The 20,057-nt window shown below is 25.7% G+C and overlaps 5 protein-coding genes and 1 non-coding gene across 8 annotated transcripts; 4 read left to right on the top strand and 2 right to left on the bottom strand.

The window, feature by feature from the left end:
• Positions 1-5: 5 nt before the first annotated feature.
• LOC122858156 (uridine-cytidine kinase-like) lies at positions 6-3,104 on the top strand. 2 transcript variants are annotated; one of them, XM_044160875.1, is made up of 6 exons: positions 6-129; positions 205-550; positions 621-877; positions 1,247-1,392; positions 1,463-1,609; positions 2,651-3,104. In XM_044160875.1, exons 2-6 carry the CDS (start codon positions 422-424, stop codon positions 2,764-2,766), a joined length of 795 nt encoding a protein of 264 aa, XP_044016810.1. In that variant the 5' UTR covers positions 6-129; positions 205-421; the 3' UTR covers positions 2,767-3,104. The 2 variants fall into 2 exon arrangements, with proteins under 2 accessions (XP_044016810.1, XP_044016809.1); XM_044160874.1 differs by lacking the exon at positions 2,651-3,104 and adding an exon at positions 2,128-2,409 and having other exon boundaries at positions 7-129.
• A 190-nt stretch (positions 3,105-3,294) lies between these two features.
• On the bottom strand, positions 3,295-4,174 carry LOC122858201 (ubiquitin-like protein 5). 2 transcript variants are annotated; one of them, XM_044160940.1, is made up of 3 exons: positions 4,066-4,174; positions 3,519-3,715; positions 3,295-3,413 (listed from the first exon to the last, which is right to left on the bottom strand). In XM_044160940.1, exons 2-3 carry the CDS (start codon positions 3,694-3,696, stop codon positions 3,370-3,372), a joined length of 222 nt encoding a protein of 73 aa, XP_044016875.1. In that variant the 5' UTR covers positions 3,697-3,715; positions 4,066-4,174; the 3' UTR covers positions 3,295-3,369. The 2 variants fall into 2 exon arrangements, with proteins under 2 accessions (XP_044016875.1, XP_044016874.1); XM_044160939.1 differs by lacking the exon at positions 4,066-4,174 and adding an exon at positions 3,908-4,039.
• A 116-nt stretch (positions 4,175-4,290) lies between these two features.
• Positions 4,291-6,430, top strand: LOC122858170 (vesicle-trafficking protein SEC22b-B). Its single transcript, XM_044160895.1, has 4 exons — positions 4,291-4,407; positions 4,480-4,589; positions 4,682-4,989; positions 5,508-6,430. Exons 1-4 carry the CDS (start codon positions 4,333-4,335, stop codon positions 5,654-5,656), a joined length of 642 nt encoding a protein of 213 aa, XP_044016830.1. The 5' UTR covers positions 4,291-4,332; the 3' UTR covers positions 5,657-6,430.
• On the bottom strand, positions 5,724-15,815 carry LOC122858033 (multiple epidermal growth factor-like domains protein 8). Its single transcript, XM_044160659.1, has 3 exons — positions 15,526-15,815; positions 15,295-15,458; positions 5,724-15,223 (listed from the first exon to the last, which is right to left on the bottom strand). Exons 1-3 carry the CDS (start codon positions 15,728-15,730, stop codon positions 6,584-6,586), a joined length of 9,009 nt encoding a protein of 3,002 aa, XP_044016594.1. The 5' UTR covers positions 15,731-15,815; the 3' UTR covers positions 5,724-6,583.
• A 703-nt stretch (positions 15,816-16,518) lies between these two features.
• Positions 16,519-16,591, top strand: Trnak-uuu. Its single transcript has one exon. It is a non-coding gene; the product is annotated as a tRNA-Lys (tRNA).
• Positions 16,592-17,248: 657 nt separating this feature from the next.
• On the top strand, positions 17,249-19,423 carry LOC122858113 (dihydrolipoyllysine-residue acetyltransferase component of pyruvate dehydrogenase complex, mitochondrial). Its single transcript, XM_044160802.1, has 7 exons — positions 17,249-17,348; positions 17,434-17,577; positions 17,736-17,890; positions 17,974-18,374; positions 18,455-18,813; positions 18,882-19,181; positions 19,259-19,423. Exons 2-7 carry the CDS (start codon positions 17,453-17,455, stop codon positions 19,386-19,388), a joined length of 1,470 nt encoding a protein of 489 aa, XP_044016737.1. The 5' UTR covers positions 17,249-17,348; positions 17,434-17,452; the 3' UTR covers positions 19,389-19,423.
• The last annotated feature ends 634 nt before the right edge of the window (positions 19,424-20,057 follow it).

Here is a 20,057-nt window from a genome sequence, read left to right as displayed (position 1 = left end):
AGTAAACTTAGCTGTGGATACAACCCTTTACTAATTAATAAATTGGAAAAGCTCAGACTGATGTTGTTTTCATTGTTTATTATTGCAAATTATATTGTTAAAATATTTATTATAAATAAATCAATACTGGTAATGTTTATTTTGATTATGATTGTTTATTTATTTACATAATAATTTATAAATATTATTATTATTTATCCTTAGTTTGACGTTTAACCACATAACAAAAGCGACATTTCTGGATCCCGCATGACCTGACGTTCCATGCTTGGATATATTGATAAGTCTTGCACCGTGTTTACTCATTAATTTTCTTTTTTTATTAACGCAATTGTACAAAAGAATAAAACTATACGTCATCGTGGCTATAAATAAATTATTAATTCGTCAATTATTATTGAATGGAAAAAAAATACAAGCAATGGCTGATGTGCCACTGAAAATGGTTACAAATCGTAAAATTTCATTTAATTTTCCAAATAAACTCAATGGAGTTGAACCAAAAACACCTTTTCTCATTGGTGTATCTGGTGGTACTGCAAGTGGAAAGGTATATGCAAAAAAAATATTATTTATCTTTAAAAATACATTATTAATCGAAATATAAATTTTAAAAATAGTCAACAGTATGCAAACGGATAATGGAAAAACTTGGTCAAGTTGATATGGATCATCAGGAACGTCAAGTTGTTTGTATATCACAAGACAGCTTTTATCGTGATTTAACACCAGCTGAAAAAATACGAGCTGAAAAAGGACAATATAATTTTGATCATCCAGATAGTTTTGATAATGATCTTATTCTTCAAACACTCAAGGACATACTTGCTGGTGTCAAATGTGAAATTCCAGCATATGACTACAAAACAAACAGCATGTAAGTATATTATTATTGCTCAATTAAAATACAATAACAAAATTAATTTTATAATTATGCAATCATAAAGATAATGCGTACATTACAAATTATATATTTGAAATTAAACATATCAATACGTTTTGATACATCAATTTAATCCAATTAAATAAATAGCTTTAAAATTAATTTTTTTAAATCATTTAAAATTTATTTATAAATGTATATTGATTTTTTTTTAAGTTTAAAAGTAAAGGGTTAACTAGCCATCATATAAATATCGTAGAAAGAAAAACATTCATTCATCTAGAGATTAATTTTGCTCTTTGTATTTAATTTTTTAAAAACAATTTAACAAAGACTTTATAATTGTTGAATTATTTTTTATAGAATCAAGGATCAATTGACAACAATATATCCTGCAGATGTTGTGTTATTTGAAGGCATATTAGTTTTTTATTTTCTAAATATTAGAGATTTATTTCATATGAAACTTTTTGTGGATACAGACTCTGATACTCGACTCGCTAGAAGAGGTATTTATAATTTACATTTTTATTTCATAATAAATCCAACAATATAATAATAATTAATATTTTTATATAGTACCAAGAGATATTAAAGAACGTGGAAGAGATTTAGATTATGTACTTAATCAATATATGAATTATGTTAAACCAGCATTTGAAGAATTTTGTTTACCAACTAAAAAATTTGCTGATGTTATTATTCCAAGAGGAGCTGATAATACAGGTCAGTAAAATATTTAATAATTTGCACGTGAATTTTATTTTCAATATTATTTGTATATTTTTTATGATAAAATTAATTAAATATTAATATTTATATCAATTTAATTCATTTAAAAATTTTTACATTTTGAAAAATCAAACAAAAAGTCTATTCTTCAGTCGATTTTAAAAATAATAATTTAATAATACAATAACAATATTAACAGTCATTAAAAATTATATTTAACATGGATTACTTTGTTGATAATTTTACAGTAAATTAATTTGTTAAATATGTTTAAAAATAAAAAAAAGAATAGACTTTTTTGTAATTCAAAATAAATATTAACATCATTTAAAATCATTATGAGTCATTAAATTTATTTATAATAATATTAATAAAATTGGGTGCTGCCCGGTGATTGGGATAAATACGTATTGAATACTAAAATTAAATTTATACAAAATAATGTATAAAAAAAAAAAATTAAAAATAGAAGAAAAAAAAACAAAACATACATAGGTCTTGTATGTTTGCAGTGGCTATAGATCTTATTGGGCACCACATCTGGGACATTTTACATTCAAAAAAGGCTGATTCTGGCTCCGGGCAGCATCCATACATCCAGCTAAGACGCACTTCAGCTTCATCAGATACCCTCAGCAGATGATTTAATAATATAACATAATATTAATAAAAATAATTGACTAAAAATGAATTAAATTAAACAACAAAAAATTGCTATTATTATAAACTGCCAAAATTCATTCATTTTTACATATTAAACATTTTTAAATAATAAAATTTAAAACAAAAACAAATCGTTGTTTAAATATTTAATTTTTTATAGACTATTAAAATATTCATTTCATTTTTTTAAGCATTTAATAATTAATAATTGCATGTATGTATTTTAACGTAATTTTAATTTTTTAAAATTTTTTTCAATTTATCATTTAACGTTAATGTTTATATTTGTTATTAAATATTAATTTTTTTTATTATAATTTAATTACTTGGGTAAATAAAAAGATGAAAAAAATTTATATTATTTTGTTGCAGTTGCCATTGAATTGATTGTTCAACATATAAGAGATTTTCTTGAAAATCGTGGGAGAATAGCCATTGAATCAGAAAATCCAACAAGTCGTGAAGGATTATTTAAAAGACCTCATTAATTATAATTTATTTAAACAAAAAAAATAATTATTATATCATTAGAATAAAATATAGTTCAATTAAAAGATTTTAATATATTATTTATTGTTAAAATGAAATATTAAATGTTTATTCAAATTGTTTTTTTATTTTTAAATATATTTTTTCTCCTTAATTTACAATATTGATTTATTATTATTTTGAATTATATTGATTATTAAATATTCTCTAGATTTAAAAGAAATTATTGTTAGTTGATAAATAAAACAATAATGTAATTATTTTTAATAAAAATAAAAATTTGGCTTGTGATTATTTTTATTAAATAAATGTTTAAATTTTCTTTTTAAAACTAAAATATTTTTCTTACAGAATTGAGGCATAAAAGTGTATTTTTCTATTGTGGAAATTTTAATTTATTTTCGTTCTAATATTACAACAAATGAATAACAACGTTTTAATATTTTTATTTGAAAAATTTTATTTAGAAAAAATTCCCATGTATTTGATTTTATAAATGAAAGTTTAATAATTATTTTTCAGCTGAGACTTAAATAATTATTATGGATTATTGTTTCAATTGAATTTATTATAGAAAATAAATATTGCATTTACTTTTTGTATTATTGATAATACAACTCCAAATTCATGCCATCATGTATTTCATCTGATATTTTTGTTAAGAAAAAAAATTTATACCTATCTATTTAAAGCTTCATGATTATTTAATTTAAACAATTGTTTAAATAATTAATTAAAATAAAAAGGATACAATCTTGTAATTTGATGTGATCTTTGTAAATTGTATACCATTTCTTCAAAACAATTTTCTCCCAATGAGTACCAGTTTGAGCAGAAATTAATTTTTTTAAATCACCAATTGTGTCATCTGGATTACACTTGACTCTGACCTTTTTTCCAAGTCGATCATTGCAAGTTATTTCTAGCATTTTAGAAAATATTTAATATCTATAAAAAAATTAATATTGTAATTTATACTTTGTCAATATTTATTATTTATAATAAATTAGGTTATAATCAACACATATGATCAATCAGTAAAAACAACAATTTCAAGATGTTAATTTTGTGTTATCAGCGCCTGACAGTGAGAAATGCGCAGTAATCACTTACTGAATAAATTTATTTTTTATGACTTACAAGAATTTTAAACCTGATTTATATACTCTTATCTAAAATAATAATTAATTGTTGATTTAAAAAATTTTATTAACAATATGACAAGAGCAACAATTAAATTTTAAACAATTTTTCGATTCTAGGGTTTTTTTCTTTTCTCCCTCTGGCGGAATAATTACCTGATGAACACTGATGAATATTAGAGTTTGACATCTTGATATATAATTGAACTTTGGGTCGTCAATGATGTGTTGACAATGTGGCAAAAAAAAAATATTCATATGTAAAGAATGACAAACTTCCCAGCCAGTAACTTCATTTTGTAGTTCAATAATAATTAAATGTTTAATGTTATGAATTAATTAAAATAGAAACACAAAAAAGGGATCAAATTTGTCGTAAAATTATAATTAAAAAAAGGAAAATTACATTAACAATAAATCAAAATGGTTTTGTTCACAATGATTGCCAGGGTAGCAGATGGCTTACCACTTGTAGCCACAATGCAAGAAGACGAACAGGTTAATTTTAATATTATATATAACATTAATAATAACAAACAAACATTAATAATAATATTATTATTTTATTAGAGTGGAAAAAATATATTGGAATATCAAAATCAAGCTAAAATGCTATTTAGAAAACTTGGCACACAATCACCATCAAGATGTACCATTGAAACAGGACCATATCTTTTTCAGTAAGTTCAATTTTTATTGCTTTTTTCAAATCCTTTATCCTTGGTATTAAAAAGGAAAGGAATGAGTTAATTATATTATTTATTTATTGCAGTTATTTGATTGAAAATGATGTATGTTATTTGGTACTTTGTGAAAAAAATTGGAGCAAAACATTAGCCTACAGTTATCTTGAAGATATTGCTCAAGAATTTCATGTACAATATGGTAAACGTGTTAATACTGTTACAAGGCCTTATACATTTATTGAATTTGATATTTATATACAAAAAGCTAAAAAATCATATTCTGGAGGTAGATCAAGAAGAAATATGAATGCACTTAATAATCAGCTACATGATGTTCAAAGAATTATGGTACAAAATATTGATGATGTTTTACAAAGAGGAACAATTTTATCAGGTAATTTAAATCAATCAAAAAATATACCTCATTTAATTATTATCATTCTGAGATTAATTAAAATTTTTCATGAAAAAAAACTACATATATTTATTACTCTTTTTAAATTTTAATATTTGTAATTTTTTAAATTAATTAATCAATTTATTTTTGGAATTAATTGTCACAAAGAGTCCAAAAAGAATTTATTAATTTTTTTAAAAATTAAATAACAAAAATTACTAGTCAATTATTTGCTGTTATTAATTTTTATATTGTTGATAAAATTATTTAAAATTACACTTATACCTCACAATCTTGCATGTCATAAAAAATGTTTAAAAAAAAAATTTATTGTATAATTTTATTATGATGCAATACTATGATTTCAAACGTAATATTATTGGCTTTATTTAGCTGGTAAAAAATTTTAAATATTGTTGATATTATTTATTAATATAATGCTATTAGTTTCAAATAATAATTCTCAATTTTTATTTAGTTGAAGCTAACAATATTTTTGTTGATTTTAATTTCAGAGCTGGATACAAAATCACAAAACTTATCAATGATGTCGCAAAAATATAAAAAAAATGCAACGTATTTAAACAGCAAGTCAATGTATATTAAAGCTGTTGCAGGAGTTGTTGCATTTCTCGTATTTTTCTTGTACTTTTTTATCTTATAGTCAATTGGGTTAAATAAGGTCAAAAAAAAAAAGTAAAATTATTCAATACTTTTTTATTTAATAATGGTTTATTAAATTTTAATTTATTTTTTTCCTTCACCTTCGTGTTTTTATGAACAAAAAATAATAATTTTTTTTCAATTCGCTTGAATAAAATGTCATCAGCAAGTCGAATAATAAAAAAAACATAAACAAGTACAAGTGGTAATGGTTTTCAAATACATTCTTGATTATAAAATTATAAAAATGTAATCAATTGTTAAAAAGTTTTTTTTTTTTTTTAAAACTTCTAAATAAAATAAATATATATATTCATTCTTAATAAACACATGTGAATTAAATTATTTTAAATGATGAATAAAATTAAATTTAAAAAAAAAATACAGAGTGAAATAAAGACAACAAAAAAAAAGGCAATATTTGTGTTTAAATTCATTGCATATATTAATTTTTTATTTATTATAAAAATTATTTTAAATAAACAAATAAAAATAATATTAATATTGTATTACAATTATTTATAGCAGCCCATTTAAAAAGAAAAGAAAAAAATAATAAAATTGATACAAAAGAAAATTATATTTATAATTATAATTTATAATACAAATTGGTGTATATATATACAAATGTACATTGTATAATGTGCTTAAATTATTTCAAGGAATGGCAATGCTAATAACATATTAAAACATTCAAAAACATTTATATATTAATTAATTTATATAATAAAAATTTAATTGCTTAGTTAAAATAAAACATGAAAATTTTCAAGACTCTATACATTTTTTTCTATACATAAAAGAAAAAAAGAAATTAATTATATTTTTAGTAAGTATATTTAAAAATTAAATAATTCAATTGGCTATTTATACAACACGCTTGTTTCGTTTGTTTTATTTTTTTTCGTTAATAAAAAAAGCTATTGTGTTAATTAATAGCATGACTGTGTCTGCGACGAAGAAAAACTCTGCTATTGACAGGATAAACTCTTGTCAATAATATAAGTGAACTACCAAGACCAAGTTTAACTGGTGCATTTCTTCCACCAGGTAATTTAATAAATACTGTTGCAACAGCAGCAATACCATCATCAGTTGGTTCAACAGCAATTGGCCTAACATCACTATGAAAATTATTAACTTTATTACGTCGACGTTTACGTAATGGTGAATTTGGACTATGTCCATTTTTATTATGATCATATAATACAGTAACACAAGCAAATGGTCTTTTAGCCATGTGTAACATTTCAACAACATGTCGTCTACGTGCACGTCTTATATCAGCAGCTTGTTTTGTTTTCCATGCAACAACACAAGCAGCTAAAAATAAAAAAAAACATGAAAAAAATACTGAAAAAAATACAAATAAATCAATATGTAATTGATCTTGACGAAAAAATATCATTCCATATGCAGCATGATTATTTGAATCTACATTTGATGTATCAATTGCTTGTAATGCAATATGAAATTTTGTTTGACCAAGTTCATGTTTATCTTGTGGTAATGTTAATACCAATCTATTTGTTAAATTTCTAACAATTAAAAATGTATTTCTTTTTTCAATTGTTATAAATGTTGCAAGACCTTCAGCATATCTTTCCATAACAATATATTGTGGTATTTGTGTATTCCAAGTTGATTCATTTGAATCAGAATCATTATATAAATTTGAATGAAATTCAATAAATTTAACACGATATAAAAGACGATCACGTTGATCAAACCAATTTTCATAATGTTCATTTTTCCATTTAAATCTACTATCAATTTCAACTTGTTGATAGCCAGTTGTTGAATTAATATTAACAACAAATGAATCTGGTTGTGGACTTAAAAATAAATCTAATGCACCTTGTGTAACATCAACAATAATACGTATATCAACATTCATAAATCTTGGTTGTACCATATAAAAAACTGTCTCACCAGGATTTAATGGTTTTGGTTTCATTTTACATTCATCAATAAGTTTTGAATCAAAACACATTTTATTATCAACAGTAACTGTTTTATAACATTGATGTCCCATTGTTGGTGTACCAGCATAATTTTCACGACATTTACTACATTGTACTTTCCAACATGGTATACCACCACCACCACCGCTATTAATACCACCACTTGGACCACTAATACATGATGGTTCACTTTCAGTATTATTACCACAATTACATTTTTCACCAGTTATTGGATCACATGTATAACCATGTCCATGACATTCACATGGTCTACATACATCTCTTAAATTTTCAGTACCACGAAAATAACCAGAAACACATTCACCACATTTATCACCTTTTGTATTATTACCACAATTAACACATTTAGCTTTAGCAACTGGTCCTTCAACTAATTGTTTTGTTAATAATTCAATAGACATACGATCAACTGTATTTGGATCAGATACAGTCATACTTTCATTAATACATATTCTTGTATGACCATTACAATAATCTAAACAAGGTACACATTGTCCATTATTTGCTGGATTACCAACATATAATGGTTCACATTTATCACATTGTGAACCCATTGTATTATTATAACATTTTAAACATTCATCAAGTTTATCAGGACCAGCACAATTACTATGACCATTACATTGACATTGAATTGAACAATTTGCTCCAATATAACCAAAATCACAACGACATATATTTGGACTTGTACATTCACCTCTAACACAACCTTGTATACACATTGGTACACATATTTTTTTACCAAATTCATTATTAGATAATAATGATGTTTCATTTTTATAACCATCACCACATGTACACTCAAAACCATCATCTAAATCAACACATTTTTCACTATTTTTTGTACAAGTATGATGACCATTTATACATTCATTTTCACGTGGACATTTAACATAGTGCCATGAAAAATTTGTATTATTATTGTTATCATTAAATAATAATGTTTCATTAATATTATTTAATTTATTATAAAGCATTTTACATGTACCATCAGCTGGATGATCTGCTGGTGATTCAAGTGAACCTTCTGTACATATACCTTGACCAGTTGTATTTGTTGAATCAAGTGAACACCAACCACAATGTGAATGTTTTAAACATATACTACATTGTTTAAATGATAAACAAGACTCTGGACAATTATCAATATCATTATTACGTAATACTAAACCACAAACACCACCAGCACAATAAAGTGATTGATATGATGGTGATATACATTCTTTTAATTGTGTTGACCATCTACATTCATGCCAACCACCCTCAGAACCACTTGAATTTAAACAATCTCTACAATTTTTATGACTACTACAACGTGGTTCACATGTATTACTTTTTTTTTCAATATTTGAACGTTCAAATACTTCTTTTGTTATACAATTCCAATCATATACAGGTTCACTTGACATTTTCCATCCATAATCTGATGTTTTTAATATTTGTCGTGTCCAAATACAATTATCACCTAAATTAGAACATTTTTCACAATCACTTGCTGGACATTTACTTTCACTACATTGATTAATATCAATAATTTCATTTTGTCGTCTATTACATTTATTTTGTTCATCACAATTTTTTTCTGATGGTATGCATTTACCTTGTGGACAATTTGTACACCATTTACATACAATAGCATCATCATCATCTTCATCTTCATCATCTTCATTATCATCATCATCATCATCATCATCGTCGTCATGATTAACATCACCAGCATCATGATAAAATGGCCATTCAGCTAAACATTCTGTACAAGTTTTAAAATTTTGACATTTACGATTTGACATTAATTCAGAATTACAAAAAACTCCATTTGAACGTTGTGATTGTATAACATTAATATCACATTTATCATCATGATTTGATGATAATTGATTTGAAAAACAATATGATGAATTAATACCATCAATTGTTGTTACTGAACAAAATGAACAACCAAAATATTTTCTACATACTGTTTTATCAGTCCAAAGATTACATATATCTTTTGGTATAATTATTTTAGTAACATGACATTTAGTACCACCATCAAAACCTCCAACAATATATATTACATTAACATCAGGATCAATATGTGTCATAGCATTAGCATATGATGGTGGTGGTGATTTACCAATAATATCAGTATCTTTTGTTAATAATTTAATCCATAAATTACATGCATATTTATATGCAATTAATGTATCACGATTATTATGTGGTTTTTGACGTCCACCATATATTATCATATATTCATCAGTTGTTACTGCTGAATGTAAATAACGTGCTTGTGGTAATAAATTATTATCTGTTAAATCATTATCAAATGATGGTAATGCTGACCATGTACGTGTTTTATAATTAAGTGCATAAAGTTTATTTGATATAAATGTTTTATTAACTTCATATGTATATCCACCAAATATATATATACTATCTGTTTTAGTATGATATACAGCACTATGACCATAAACACCAAGTGGACCATTTTTAGCTGTTACAAGTTTAATCCATATTTCAGTTTCTAAATTAAATTCCCAAACACTATCTAAATAACCATAACTTGTACTAAAACCACCAATTAGTATTAAACTTTCAGTATCTTGATTTCTACGTAATGTTAATGTATGACCAGCTAATGGTGGTGGTTCATCAATAATTAAATCTTGTTTAACATAATGCCATCTTTGATTTTGTAAACTAAATTTCCAAAAATCATTTAATGTATTATTTGATTTATCTTTCATTGTTAAACCACCATAAATATATATTTGTTGACGACTATGTACAATTTCAGCTGCATGAAAATATCTACCTTGTGGCATTGATGATTCAGATGTTGATTCAACAGTTACTGGCATCCATGTATTATTTTTAGTATCAAATAAACGTATATCATTTAATGCACCATGTGATAATGAATAACCACCAAACATCCATAAACTACCACGACGATCAGCAACTAAACTATGTCCAAAACGTGGTAATGTTTTACGTAAATGATCAAGATGATCAGCAAGATATTCTGAATTAAATAATTCAGTAAATACTAATTGATGTTCTTTTATTTTAATTGAACAATCACGTCCACCATAACCATTTGTACATACACAATGTCCATAACTTTTATCACAAATACCTTGTTTTTTAGATGATGTACAATTATTTGGACATAATTCAATATCACAATCAATACCAACAAAACCATTTTTACAAAGACAATTACCACCACGACATTTACGATTTATTGGACAATTATCATTACATGTTAATAAAATATAACTTGCATTAAAACCTTCAATTTCATTAAGCTGTTTATAGTGTACAGTTAATATTCCACTTTTTGCCTCAACAGTTATTGGATAATCTGTACTATCTGAACAATAAACACCAAGTAATTGGCTTTGATAGTTATTTATTGATGATACAAAATTTGGTAAACCATCATAAACATAAACACTATTTTCTTGACAACTAACATTAATATCTTTGTGAATTGAAAATTGTATAACACTTGGAACAGCTGGTGGCATTATTAAATTTGTTGTTAAATTATCTTCTTTTGATGATATTATAATCCATAAACATTCTTTTGTTTGATTATTATCAGAATAATTATCCCAAATTGATAATTTTGAATATCTACTACCAAGACCTTGTTTACCATTTTTATATCCACTAATAATACCTCTAGACATACAACCATAATAACACATACCACCATTTTCTGGATTACCATAATATCCTTTTTGACATAATTCACAATTAGCACCTTCAGTATTATCTTTACAAAAACAATGTCCTGTTTTACTATCACAATAATTCATATTTTCATCACCATGATTATTACATTTACACTGATGACAACCAAATGATGTTGTTGCATTACCATAACTTCCAATTTTACAACTATCACAAAATCTTCCAGTTGTCCAATCTTGACATTCATCACAAATACCAACACTATTTGTACATGTTGAATGATTATAACAGCCACAATTTGTTTTACAATCAGAACCAGTCCAACCAAGATTACATTGACATTTATAATCTGGTGCTTCACTACAATATCCATTGATACATTTTTCATAACATGTTTTAGTACAATTATCTTTTCCATCACCATTAAAACCACGTTTGCATTGACAGCTATAACTGCCATGTGTATTTGTACATATTGCATTTAAATGACAATCATGAAGACCAAGATCACACTCATCAACATCTGGACATTGTGCATATGCCCAACCTGATTTATCAACACTCAATGTTTCATTGTAATAATTATTAATAATAATATTACAATTAACATGGGCTTTATTAAAATCACCTTGTACACATGAGCCAATAATTGGATTATCAATATTATAACACCAACCACAACTTAATGAATGAAGACAACTTGTACAATTTGTATGTCTATTGCAACTTTTACATTGATCATTACCACTTATTAATGATGTAGCTGAACGTGATGTTACACCCATAAGACCAGCTTGATCCATCCATTCACGACATAAACCAAATTGATATTCAGATGTATATACAGAAAATGAAAAACATTCATTTGTTGCTTCACACCATACACAACGACCACGTTCATCCAAACATTGTGTACAATTAATTCTTTTATTACATGAAATTGGACATTGTTTAATATTAATAACACTATTTGGTAATCTACCTAATCTTGCACATCTTGCTTCTTCTGTCCACCATTCACATATATTTGTTTCAACACATGATTCACATGATATATAATTTGAACAATTTGCACATGATGATGGTGTTATTGTTAAATAATGCCATTCATTTATAAATAAACCATTTTTATCAATATCAATTGTTATTGAACAACTTTTTTTTTCATCCAATGAACGTGATAAACATTTATTATTAATATCACACCATCCACATGATGAATCAGTTAAACAATGAAGACAATTTTTATATTGATAACATGAACCATTTTGATATGGTTCAAGATATTCAAATGTAAATACTTTTGGATTTTCATTTTTACGATTATGTGTTATTTCCATTTTACTTGGATATGCATAATTAACTGTAACCATACGTTTTGATTCAAAATCAAGAAGATAACGACCATTATCAAGTGTCATATAATTACCATTTTGCCATTTTGTTGGTATACATTGTGATGTTTCAGCAGTTAAATTTGCAACAAGTTCTAATTCTTTATTTGACATATTATTATTTGTATATTGTAATACACGAAGTGTTGCACTATTATAACTTACACATATTTTTAATTGTTCATTATTACCATCCCAATAATATTCTGGTGGTCTTAAAAAACCAATTAAACGTGCAATCATTTCACCACCAAGTGCTGATTCACTTTTAGCACCTTGCATTGATGGTACATTAAAATCAATTGTCGTTGCATTAACAATTGTAACTGAATCTGGTTGTGTAAAATTAACTGGTGGTTTATATTTAAGAAATGTTAGCCCAGGACGACGATCCATAATACGACAATCTTCAACTTTTGATATTTCTGTACCTTTTGTACCCCACCAACCGGGTATTTGTGATAATGTATCATCACGTAAACCACATACACCATAATTATCATTTTTATGATGACAACGAGCATTTTGTACACACCATGTACATGTACCAAGATTTAATTTATTTGATATTGAATTTTTACCACGTGAATTTGTACCCCAACCACCACCAGGTTGTCCATGTATTAAACATGAATGACAATCACCAAGTACAGGACATACACCAGGACATCTTGATGTTTGTAAATTTGTTGTACAATTACTACCAATTGTTCTACCATAACATATTTCATCAGCTGAACACCATCCACATTCTGGATTTGCTGAACATTCAGTAAATGTTTTATGATTTGAACAAAGTTCTTCTGGTTCAATTAATTCATCATTACCAGGTGCTAACATTGGTGGTAATGTATATGCTAATAAATCAGCATTAACATTACCATGATAACCACCAATTAATAATAATGTATTATCATTTCTAACATCAGCAGCATGAGCAAATACACCTTGTTGTTTTGGATAACTTGATACTTTATCATTAATACCAAGTACCTCATGACTAACCCAAACATGACAACCAAGATTATAAAGATACATTTGATTATCATAACATATTTCTTCTTTATTATGACGATGTGAATAGCCACCAAATACAACAAGATAATTACCAATAATATTGCATGAATGAAATGCTCTTTCACGTGGTACATATACATCTGGTAAATGTTCACGTGGATAATGAATTTCCGACCATACTTTACGACTTATTTGAAATACAAACATTCTATCAGATAATTTACTAAATCTTGCAACACTTGCAACAACACCACCATAAACTAACAATGAATTTGTTGCAATATGATAAACTGTTGAATGTGCAACAACACGTACATCTAATTCTTTACCACCACGTGGTCTTACTTTAATCCATTTTTCATTTGTACTATTTGTCATATTAAGTCGTATTGTATATAAATTTGATGAAAATTCACCGTCAACTGTACTACCACCAAATATATAAATATTATCTTTTGCTAATGTTAATGTATGTCGTGTTAAAGCTGGTGGTTTTAGTGGTGAATTTTTAGCTCTACGTGTCCATATTTTATCTTTAATATTATAATGCCAAAGTTCATTTGACAATGTACCATCTGATAATTTTCCACCATAAATTACAAAACCTTTTTCATATTTACAAGCAGCATGACCATAACGTGGTGCTGGTGTTAAATATTCTGGTATATTACGTTTTATTTTATCATTTATAAAATTTGTTTTTTTAATTTTATTTATTACTGGTGTGTCAAATAAATATTCTTGCCAAAATGATGAATCATTTGTTTTATATGATTGATGACTATGACGTTTTTGTTTATTTGTATGAATTTCATGTAATTTTTTTATACGTTCACGTTGATTTGTTGATAAATATTCAGTATTATTATTAGTTAAACCAATGCTACTGTTACTTTTAATATTATACAATAATTTCCAAGCAAATGATCTTGATGATAAACCATATTTTTCTTCACCTGCACTAATTCGTTCAAGTTCATTTTTAATTAATGTTGGATCTAAATAATCAACAGATGATGGACTTTCTAGTATTACACCATGTTCATCTTCCCATTGGCTTGTATTAAATCTATAAACTTGAAGATCACCAAGTACATAATTAAGATCATATCCACCAAATACAAATAATGAATCTGTTTGAGTATCATATACTGCTGAATGTGCTGCTCTTGGTGTTAATCCACTTTCTGAATGTGATAACCAGTGCCATTTATTTCCATCTGGTCTTTTTGAATTTAACGAACATGATTGACCAGAAAAACCTTTTTTACATTGACATTTATTAGTACTACATAAACCTCCATTACCACAATTATCTGGACATAATTCTCTTGAACAATCTTTTCCACCCCAATTATTTTCACAAAAACATGTATTATTAATACATTTACCATGTCGTGTACAATTATTTGGACAATCTGTTACTGAAAATTCAGCATGAAAACCATCCAAAACATAATTTGTATCACTGTACAATAATATTAACATCTAAAAAACAAAATTACAACATGTATTTAATTAATTGAATAGTCTTTTTTTTCAAATAATAATTAACTTACATAGCCAGATGATGATGTTACTTGTTGAGGCTCAGTTTTACCACTAAAACTACCAAGTAATGGTGAACGAAATGAATCACCATCATAAACAAAAACATAATCATAACTACACTCTGTTCCCATTGTACGAAAACTAAGAGTTATAAATTGGCTACTTTTATTGGCTGTAAGAAAAAGAATAAATAATTAAACAATAATCCAATTTTAATAGTAAAAAATATAAAATAATACCTTGGATAAGCCATTCACAGTGTGAATCCTGTGTATAATTTGATCCCATAGGGCCATCGCTAATCATTCCCCATGTATCAGTAAAAACTTTACGTGTTTTATCACATGGTACTTGTTTAGGTAACACTTGAGGGCTTGAATTTAATCCCCATATAAGACATGTCCATGTGATAAACCATGGAAATTTTATTATCATCAACCCCATTGCATTCTTTCAACCTTGCTATTTTTCTAATAAAAATTTCATTATACTTTGAAGTCATTGAAATTTTATAAACTTGTCAATAATAATTTTTATAAATATTATTTTTAAATATAACATTTATATTTTAACATTTGGTAATATATATTTTTATACCACCAACAATTAAAAAATTTTTAAACACTCATTAAACAATGATAATTAATTTTTTTTCTATTTTTTATTTTTTACCAATATCACAAGTAATTAAAAAATTATTAATAATTTAATTTGACTAGATTTTTATAATGCATCACTATAACTGTCCATGATGACAAAAAATTAAAAAAAAATTATTCATTTTTCATAAGGTTTCATTATGTTGACTAGATCTAAATTTTTTAAAAAAATTTAAAAACACCATTTGTATATAAAAACACACAATTTAAGATAACATTTAAAAATTCATAAATTTTAAATTCATTTTTATAAAATAAATGAAAGTTTATAAATTAATTGTACAGTTTTTTTTTTTTCATATATAAGTATACATATCTGTATTCTGTATACAAGTAAATAGTCATCATGCAATACAATGCAATTGCAATGCAAAAAATGACAGTTCTTAAGGTGTATTTACACTCAAATCTATTTGATCTATTTTGAATGTTAAGGTAAATGTCCACCATGCAAAATTATTTATTACTAAAAATAACTAAATTTATTAGTGATATTCTAGTCACATCACAACGCTATCAATTTTTCTAGTGGTAGAACTTGCGGACTTCTGAAATGCTAGAAAAATAACCGTCGCCCGGATAGCTCAGCCGGTAGAGCATCAGACTTTTAATCTGAGGGTCCAGGGTTCAAGTCCCTGTTCGGGCGGTTATATTTTTTGCATTTTTTTACTTTAATTTTGCTATAATTCTATTTATTTTTATTCTAATTACATTTGTTCATTTAAAAAAAATTACATAAGTCATGGATCAAGAGCGATAGCTTATATATATTTTATAAACATTGATAATTGTAACATTGGCTTTGAATTTGATTGGCTTCTTAAGAATTTACTGATAACAAATATTTCATAATATTTATCATTGATAATTTGCTTATAACAATATAATATATCCTCCCAAAAAAATTACGGAGAAATTCATAGAAATACGGATAAATTTCGAAAAATCTTTTGGAATTTTTACGTATATTTAATGATAAAAATTTATTATATTATATAAATATCAAATAAACCAATGTCAAGTTCAATAACAATATTTACATATGATAAAATATGCAATACGACTATTAAATTATATTATTAAGATATAGCATCAGTATTTAAATTAATATTGTCATTGAAAAGAGAAAAATATTAGCATTTTATTAATTGATTAAAATGGTTTAGATAAGCGTTATACTTCAACAATAATAAATTATTTATCATGAATAAAATTAAAATTAATCAGCCAAATTTGAATTACATAAATTCTGATAAAAAACTATTGACAATTCTAGAGACTGCTAGAGACTTTTGATTTTTTATAATGTTATTTTAGAAATTCAATCAGATTCAAGTTGGCTCCCTTGTCATCAACCCCACTGAATTTACGTTCCCGATATATATTTTTTAATTTTCTTGCTGGTATGTAAAATATTTACTTAAAATAAATAAAAACATTAATAAATTTTTAAATTACAATATTAAATATTTGTTTTATTAATTTTAGATAGATATATTTTTTTATAATGTTACTGAGAACAACAAATCAGCTGCGCAATGACTTGGCTCGGGTGACACTACGTAACGCGGTGAAAAGTAATGTCGTTCGATGTTTAACAACTCGATGTCTTCACAGAAAATTAAATCAAAGGTTTGTCTAATTATTTTATAATGTTATTCAAATTAATATCCTACAATTGTCATTTTATATATTTTAATATTTAGTGTTTAAAAAAAAAATTATACAAGTTATGTCAATAGGTTATGATTTGATGATATTATTATTTAATTAAATTAATTAACATACAGATGTCAAGGAATAAATGCACAAAAAATATCAGTTGGACCATGGAAACAACAGTTTCGTTATTATGCAGATTATCCAGATCATGTGAAGGTGACATTACCAGCATTGTCACCAACAATGGAAACTGGCACAATAATTACTTGGCATAAAAAAGAAGGTAAATAACATGAAAAATATATATTATTATATTTTTAAATTAATAATAAAAAGTACAATAATTATGCTGGTAATATTTTACAGGTGATAGATTAACAGAAGGTGATTTATTGGCTGAAATTGAAACAGACAAAGCAACAATGGGTTTCGAAACACCTGAAGAAGGATATCTTGCTAAAATATTGGTACCAGCTGGAACTAAAAATATAACAATTGGTTCTTTAGTATGTATTATTGTTGAAACTGGAGCAAGTATTGCAGCTTTTAACGATTACAAAGATGATGGTTCATCAACACCAGTTGCTCCAACTCCAGCTGCAGCAGCTCCATCTCCTCCTCCACCACCACCATCACCACCTAAACCAGCATCAGCACCAGTTGCATCATCAACTTCAACTCCATCATTGCCAACTTCTTCTGGTGATAGAATTTATGCAAGTCCATATGCTAAAACATTAGCTGCTCAACGAGGTTTAAGTCTTCAGGTATTATTTTCATTCATCAGTTTAAAAAATAAAAGTGTTATGTTTGTTATTAAATATATTTGGTATATTATTATATACAGGGATTAAAAGGAAGTGGATTATTTGGTTCAATAACATCAAAAGATCTTGAGGGTGCATCACCAGCAACAGCTGGTTCAATTGGCACTGCATTTTCTGGTGGTGTTGATATGCCTGTTTCTAATATACGTGGTGTTATTGCCAAACGTTTATTGGAAAGTAAACAAACAATACCACATTATTATTTAACAATTGATATTAAAATGGATAATGCAATGGCTATGAGAGAACAATTTAATAAAATGTTGGAAAAAGATAAAGTTAAACTTAGTATCAATGATATTATTATCAAGGGAATGGCAATGGCATGTAAAAAAGTACCAGAGGGTAATACTGCATGGATGGGTGATGTTATTAGACAGTAAGTTTATTTAATGATTATGAAAATAATTTTTTAATTTTATTTACTAATATTATTTATTTATTTAGATATGACAATGTTGATGTGAGTGTTGCTGTAAGTACTGATTCTGGTCTAATAACTCCAATAGTATTTGGTGCTGATTGGAAAGGAATTGTTGAAATTAGCAAAGACGTTAAAGCACTTGCTGCTAAAGCACGTGAAGGAAAACTTCAACCCCAAGAATTCCAAGGTGGTACTATTACAGTATCAAATCTTGGTATGTTTGGTGTTAAAAATTTCTCAGCAATTGTTAATCCACCACAATCAATTATTCTTGCAATTGGTACAACTGAAACAAGACTAATTCCAGCAAACAATGAAAGAGGGTAAATTAATTTTATTACATTTTGTATTTATCATTTTAATTAACATAATTTAATTGGTTTTTTAAAATTTATTTTAGCTTCACAACTGGTCAATTTATGTCAGTAACAGCAAGTTGTGATCATAGAACTGTTGATGGTGCTGTTGGTGCACAATGGCTCGCTGCTTTCAAGAGCCTCATGGAAAATCCAACAACAATGTTACTCTAAATAAATAATAATTTAATAACAAGAAAAAAAAAAAAGCTAGAAAAAAATTTAATTAATTAATTAAACAACCGAAAAAAGAAAAAAACAATCAACAAAAAGAAAATAAATACTATTGAAATTTGATTGATATACTCAAAAATAAACATTTTAATTTATTAAAATATTTAAAATGACACATGTAATAATCAATGACAATTATTTTCTTATATAATACATTGTTTGATTTATTTAAACAATCACAATCTGTACAAAACTAGTTAAAATTTATAGTAAAAAAATAAAACAATCGAAATCTTACAAACGAAATATTTTAATTACGATTTCCCGGAGAAATTCGTTTAACAATTAAATAGATTGCTTGATAATTAATAAATCTTATAAATTCGGTTGTAAATTAATTAAATTTAAAAAATCGTTTGTAAATAAATTGCGTTGTAATTAAAATACAAAAGAAATAAAAAAAAATAATATTCGAATAAATATGAGATTATCAAAATAAATCAACAAAATGAATTTAATTTAAAAACAATAAATAATAATTAACAATAAAACAATACAACATTGTTATTAAATAATTAAATAATAATTTATTTGGAATATAGCAGTACTGTCATCTATAAACGTCATAAAAATTAATAAAAAAAATTAGAAAACTACTGTTGGAAATTT

This window comes from Aphidius gifuensis, linkage group LG5 (assembly GCF_014905175.1).
Source record: "Aphidius gifuensis isolate YNYX2018 linkage group LG5, ASM1490517v1, whole genome shotgun sequence".
Classification (NCBI taxonomy): domain Eukaryota; kingdom Metazoa; phylum Arthropoda; class Insecta; order Hymenoptera; family Braconidae; genus Aphidius; species Aphidius gifuensis.
The sequence above is the reverse complement of the archived record's forward strand: the minus strand, read 5'-3'. Positions and strand labels throughout refer to the sequence as shown.

Coding starts and splice junctions, on each gene's coding strand:
- LOC122858156 (XM_044160874.1), top strand. CDS start 422: ATGGCTGATGTGCCACTGAAAATGGTTACAAATCGTAAAATTTCATTT. Junction 551..620: donor GTGGTACTGCAAGTGGAAAG/GTATATGCAAAA, acceptor TTTTAAAAATAG/TCAACAGTATGCAAACGGAT. Junction 1,610..2,127: donor AAGAGGAGCTGATAATACAG/GTCAGTAAAATA, acceptor GTATGTTTGCAG/TGGCTATAGATCTTATTGGG.
- LOC122858201 (XM_044160940.1), bottom strand. CDS start 3,696: ATGCTAGAAATAACTTGCAATGATCGACTTGGAAAAAAGGTCAGAGTC. Junction 3,414..3,518: donor TCACATCAAATTACAAGATT/GTATCCTTTTTA, acceptor CAAAAATATCAG/ATGAAATACATGATGGCATG.
- LOC122858170 (XM_044160895.1), top strand. CDS start 4,333: ATGGTTTTGTTCACAATGATTGCCAGGGTAGCAGATGGCTTACCACTT. Junction 4,408..4,479: donor CAATGCAAGAAGACGAACAG/GTTAATTTTAAT, acceptor TTATTTTATTAG/AGTGGAAAAAATATATTGGA. Junction 4,590..4,681: donor ACAGGACCATATCTTTTTCA/GTAAGTTCAATT, acceptor TATTTATTGCAG/TTATTTGATTGAAAATGATG.
- LOC122858033 (XM_044160659.1), bottom strand. CDS start 15,730: ATGGGGTTGATGATAATAAAATTTCCATGGTTTATCACATGGACATGT. Junction 15,459..15,525: donor CTGTGAATGGCTTATCCAAG/GTATTATTTTAT, acceptor TTTTTCTTACAG/CCAATAAAAGTAGCCAATTT. Junction 15,224..15,294: donor TAACATCATCATCTGGCTAT/GTAAGTTAATTA, acceptor TTTGTTTTTTAG/ATGTTAATATTATTGTACAG.
- LOC122858113 (XM_044160802.1), top strand. CDS start 17,453: ATGTTACTGAGAACAACAAATCAGCTGCGCAATGACTTGGCTCGGGTG. Junction 18,375..18,454: donor AACGAGGTTTAAGTCTTCAG/GTATTATTTTCA, acceptor TATTATATACAG/GGATTAAAAGGAAGTGGATT. Junction 18,814..18,881: donor ATGGGTGATGTTATTAGACA/GTAAGTTTATTT, acceptor TTATTTATTTAG/ATATGACAATGTTGATGTGA.